Below are 6000 nucleotides of genomic sequence, written 5' to 3' on the forward strand. Positions count from 1 at the left end.
TCATAGTGGGTTATTGGAATGAGTTATTGTGAGAAGAAAATGGGTTGTTGGAATTTGAGGATGAAGGTTGATTTTGATTTTATGAAGAAACAATTGTTTTTTTTTTTTTTAAGCAGAAACAAATGGGTTATTGGAATTTGGAGGAAGAGAACGATGGATCATGTCACTAAATAAAAAAATAAAAGAAAGCCACGTATACTTGGCCATGTCATTTTAAATGAACAGTCAGCATCCCAGTTGTCAACTCAGGGGGTAATCGATGGAATCTTGATATTGCGAGGGGATAATAAAAAAAAATTATTTTGCAGGGGGTAAAGCAAAAATCAGCCATATTGCAGGGGGTAAAGACCTATTAACCCTTGTTTTTACTTGGATTATGTTTTTAATCATATTAGAGAAGATGAAGCCCTTGATTTGGATTTTACAAGACATGACGTGAATGTTTTAGCTTTTACAAGAAAGGAATTGAATCTTGAATTGAAAACACACTAAACAACACACACTTTTTCTTTGTTTTTTCCTTGTTTCTATTTCTTCTGCCTTTGATTTTATTTTCCAGTTGGTGGTGTTTGAATATGGTGGTGGTTTGTGAATGAAGAAGATGCAAGACATTCCCTTTTCAATTTGGTGATTAAAAAGAATAATAAAAAACAGAAGACTTATTTTTTGTTTCGAAGGAACAAACCAGAATACAAGTTTTCCGGTATAAATGTTGGGGTGAAAATTAAATAGGGTAAAATTGAAATATCAAGTGGTTTGTAGTGATAAAAGGTACAATTGTTGGGGTGGAAAAAAAATTCCGACGTTGTTCGGTGGAGCCCAACAAGCCCAGCCCAATCCACATCCAATTCTCTTTCACACGCGCTGACCAGTCGCGTCGCTATCACTTCAAATTTCTCCCTCACTTTCCAATCAAAATCTCTCACTACGCTCCCAAATATTAATGCAAAAAATATCAAACAAAGAAAAAACCCAAACAAATATTTCAAATCGTTTATTCTTCAGATCTAAAAAGATAACACAATCGCTTTCTAAAATTTGATTTTTCAGGGTTTCCAACATTTCCATCGTTTCTATTTCTCATTTCATATTTTTCCCTAATTTGGTTTTTTTTTGAATTGAAACCGTTTATCGGCGATTCCGATGTCAGCTTCCACCGTGTCAATCACGGCGGCGAACCCGGGGTCGCGTCGGAGACCCGTGATCGCAACTGAAAAGAAAACCGCCAGTAATCTTGAACTCCTCGCAAACGATGTCGCTGCTTCTCCAAATGTCGTTACTTCCGGTGACGGAAGGGCTCCATCAACCGCCGGCAATGGTCGAGACTTGAGTCACCACTCGATTCGTGGTGAGGCTGTTCTTTCTAGGGATTTGGGTCCAGCGTCAAAGAGGGTTGCTGGTGGGGATTCTACTGCCCCGCCGCGGCGGTTGCGGAAGAGTGGTGGGAAGTCTGAGAAGCCAAAGTGGGTCACTGTGGTGAGAATCTTTGCTAAGAATTTTGTGTTGCTTGCGTTGCTTGTTGGGTTTGTTCAGTTGATTAGATGGTTTACGTTGAAATCTGGAGAAAGTGTTGTTGGAGGAGGAGGAGGGTATGCTGGGTTTTCGGAATATGAGGACCGGGTTTCGGAATTGGAGGGTTCGTTAAAGAAGATGACGAAGATGATTCAAGTACAGGTGGATGTGGTGGATAAGAAGATTGTGAATGAGGTTGGAGAGTTAAGGAAGGAAATGGATGTAAAAATTGAGCAAAAAGGTGCATTCTTGGAGAATGAGTTGAGAAAATTAGAGACTAAGAGTGAGAAATTGGAGAGATATTTGAGTGAATTGAAGGTAGATGATTTGTTAACAAAGGAGGAATTTGAGAAATTCGTTGAGGTTTTGAAGAATGTGAAGGGGAATGAGTATGAGGGTAGTGGTTTGGATGAGATAAGGGAATTTGCAAGAGGGGTGGTTGAGAGTGAGATTGAGAAGCATGCTGCAGATGGACTTGGGAGGGTGGATTATGCTCTTGCAAACAGTGGGGCTTGGGTTGTGAGGCATTCAGAGGTTTATGATTTGGGGAGGGTAAATTGGTACATGTTGACTTCTAGAAACGGTGTTCACCCCAAAGCTAATATGATGTTGAAACCGAGTTTTGGGGAGCCCGGGCAGTGTTTTCCGTTGAAGGGAAGTAGCGGGTTTGTTCAGATTAGGTTGCGTGCTGAAATCATTCCTGAGGCTATCACCTTGGAACATGTAGCAAAGGTAATAATAATTTTATTATTTTATTATTGGTATAGTCTTTGATGTGCTGTTAATGTCGTGTACTTCGTTGAATGTATGAAATTTTAAGTAGTTGAGATGCTTGTTATACTTGCCTGCATTCTCATCGTGGCAACTGGTTTATTTGATAAGTCCATGACTTTGGGCGAGTTATGATGGGTGTAGTTTGTAGAATATGCCATTTCTGTATCTTGTAATTATGATGGGGGTAGTTTGTAAAAGGTGCAAATTGTTTTAATTTACTTAGGTTATTGAATGTGATGAAAATTAGGTTTATCTTATGTAGGATCATAATGTATCAAATAGACGTGACTGGTTTAGTAAGGAAGACTAAGGAACATGTCTTGCCATGATGTCAATTATTTTATTAATATATTTTTTGATGTGTTAGTTTGAGAATCTGCATGATGTATCAGTGAGTTAAGTTTGTTATGTAGCATGTAGTATATTGACTACATGTAACCGGTTTATTGATAAGTCCACAATTTTGGGTGAGTTATGATGGGTGTAGTTAGTAGAAGATGCAATTTGATTTTCTTGTTCTTAGGCTACTAATTGTGATGCAAATTAAGTTGATGTTATGTAGGATCATGATATATCAAATAGATGTGATTGGGTTATTCATAAGTTACGACTTTGGGTGAGTTATGATGGTAAGAAGATGCAATTTGTTTTGTTGTACTTAGGCTCATAAAAGTGATGATTTTTATAATTAAAATTAATGTTATTAACTTATTATTATTAGCAGTTGAAGATGTCCACAAATTAGCATTTTAATCAAACATATTATGATAAGAGAAACAACTAAAAGGCGCTGTTGATATCTGAATGTATGAAGTTTACTGCATTTATCTTTTTATTAAACATGTTAAGGGAGAGATGGTTTTAGTTGTGCTTATGTAGTTTGTCCTTTTAAAGTCTAATGCAATGATAGTTTGGTCTTTTCTTGATATATACTTTGTTGTGTGTTAATGATATTGAGTGACTTGAATCTCTGAGACCTTTATTGATTCTTCAGTCTTATATATTTTTGTCTAATTAGTTTTCATTTTTCAATGTAATTTCTTTATCTGCATCCTGTTATTTTAGTTTTTAAAGTTAAGTGCTGTGCTGTATATGATATTCATGATTTTGGAAATCTATGTGTTACACATAAAGACAAATAAATTTTCTCATAAGGAGACAACTCTAATTTCATGTCCATTTACTGTATGAATGGTAATGCTCGATGTTGAGTTATTATGTTTTTTAGGAGGCTTAGATGACCAGTTATTGCTTTAGTTCTAGGTTGCCTTCAGATTTTTTGTGTGTTTTTCATATTTGGTGGGTTGCTTTGTGTATTTTGGCATAGTTTCCGTCCAGCCTTCATTTTTGTTGTGGCTCATAATTGCTCCACTGCTAATGTATTAGTGTATTAGGAACTGGAAAATAAGTATTGGATGAATTGGAGATTTAACCATTTCATATCACATTTTCCTTCACAATTTGTTAGTAGTTCTTTTGTGCTTGTGTTGATCTATGATTGAAATACTTTGTTATTTTCCGTTAATTTTTTACGTTTGATAAGTTGATAAAAAGACAAATATTGTGTTTAAAACTTTGTCGAATCCTCATGGTACGGATCAACGGTGGTTCTGATTACCTGCTTTTTTTGGCTCATTACTGCTGTAAGATTGATTACTAGATGTTATTTATTCTAGCATCTGTTGTCATTTCTGAAGTGTATTGATTGCACCAAAAGGGAATAGAATAGCCATGAAAAGTTGAGGAGTTTAACTGTTCTCGAGAGGTGATTAAATCTTGTTACAAACCGAGTTGTCAATAGCTGTAAATAGTGCCGCTATCACGGAGGGGCGAGTTACAAAATCACTTTATGGATTGAATATTCTTGGCTTATGTGTGACACATGTTGCTTTTTTGTTGCTATGCATGAGTTATTTTGCTCTCCGTCATTTAATACTATTTAACATAAAAAATTGGTTAGATACATGTTTTGGCGATCTTCTTCCAGAACTCAATTGATCTCCTCAGTAATTACATTTAACACAGATTTTTTTTGTCTGCTGATCTTATTCATCCAGTTGTCCTAATTTTTACTACTTTGGCATTTAGCAATTATATTCTTTGTAAACCAAGTGGGGGGAGGTAACAGTAGTGTTGTTTACAATAAGGTCATATACATTCTGAATGACTTGTGTTTGTTGGGAGTTCTGCTATGTTCATATTCTGGCTCCAGTATTTTTGCTTTTCTACTTATTCATATTTGTTTGAATATTGTTAGTTTTTGTACTGATATATATTTTTTCAACAGAGTGTAGCATATGATAGATCTAGTGCTCCCAAGGACTGCAGGATCTCTGGTTGGCTGCAGGGAAAAAATACTGATTCTCTAATTGATACTGAAAACAGGTTTCTTCTGGCAGAGTTTAGCTATGACCTTGAGAAGAGTAATGCTCAAACTTTCAATGTGTTGACTTCAGCAGGTTCTGGTGTTATCGACACAATAAGGTTTGATTTTACATCAAATCACGGAAGCCCTTCACATACCTGTATATATCGTTTGAGAGTTCACGGTTACCAATCTGACTCAGTTTCTATGATGGCAATCCAGCCATAATGTATCATTTTGTTTGCTTGAAAGTTATCCATGTCTGTGTAATTGTTGTTCAGTATTATTTGTTTAGATGTAGGTAGGAATTCATAGACTCGATATGCATGCATTGCAGTCAGTAATCATGTCCATGTTTGTGTATGCTCTGCTTGAAATGGATTATGTATTTAGTGTATGATTTCTGAATTAGGAAGATGATAGATTTCACACTTTTGTGTAACACGAAGTTCTACTAATTTTCTTTTCATTAATTCTAGGATTAAGGATGTTTTTACACCTTATAGTTTTCTATTTATTTGTGTTTAATTCTTCATTGTGATTTCAGAAATCTTACATGCATACAATTTTGACCAAATGGGGTACTAAATATTGATGAATTTTGGCTCACTATACTCAAAGAACATGTCACATAATCAGTACATGCATGTGTGATGTGATCCTTTATTTATTTATTTATTTATTTATTTATTTATTTATTTATTTATTACTCCCTCCGATTCTAATTATAAGAGAACTTTTATTTTTTAGGTACATTGAAAAACTAATGTATTTGGACTATATTATAGTTTAGATACATTAGCATTCCAATGAATCTAAAAATTAAAAGTTATCTTATAATTAGGACTAGAGGGAGTATTTGTCAAAATTCATTCATTTCATTCAATAGAGTAAAAAGCCACAGGAATTACACCAAGTTCCTCTAAGATAGTTTATAACTTATAATTGATGACTTATAGCAGAATATTCTTAATGTAGGGAAAATTATACCAAGTTCCTCTAAGATCTATCCAAATATCACTCACATGCCCCCTATTTTAACAAAATCACTAATCTCGCTTGAATTATATATAACACCATTTCTCTTTCGTTAGAAAATGTACTCCAACTTCAATCTTCCACAAATATCTATTAGACTATTACTACTAATTTCCTAGACATCTGTAGTTTAGGTGTTCTAGGATAATTGGCTCTGCACTTTGATGCATCAAAAGGACCTGTTTGGCGTTTGGTGAAATGTAGTAATGTGGGGTTTGCTTGATTTTGTTTCAGCTTACCTCATTTTTGGCATTCGGGGTCAATTATCATTTTTAGGATTGTTGTTCCTGGATATCTTGTTTTATTTTAAA

General features: G+C 34.9%; 1 protein-coding gene across 1 annotated transcript; it reads left to right on the top strand.

Annotated features, from left to right (window-relative positions):
• The first annotated feature begins 930 nt into the window (after positions 1 to 930).
• On the top strand, positions 931 to 5124 carry LOC123894516 (SUN domain-containing protein 1-like). The gene is made up of 2 exons (XM_045944531.1): positions 931 to 2244; positions 4574 to 5124. Exons 1-2 carry the CDS (start codon positions 1144 to 1146, stop codon positions 4877 to 4879), a joined length of 1407 nt encoding a protein of 468 aa, XP_045800487.1. The 5' UTR covers positions 931 to 1143; the 3' UTR covers positions 4880 to 5124.
• The last annotated feature ends 876 nt before the right edge of the window (positions 5125 to 6000 follow it).

This window comes from Trifolium pratense, linkage group LG7 (genome assembly GCF_020283565.1).
Source record: "Trifolium pratense cultivar HEN17-A07 linkage group LG7, ARS_RC_1.1, whole genome shotgun sequence".
Classification (NCBI taxonomy): Eukaryota; Viridiplantae; Streptophyta; class Magnoliopsida; order Fabales; family Fabaceae; genus Trifolium; species Trifolium pratense.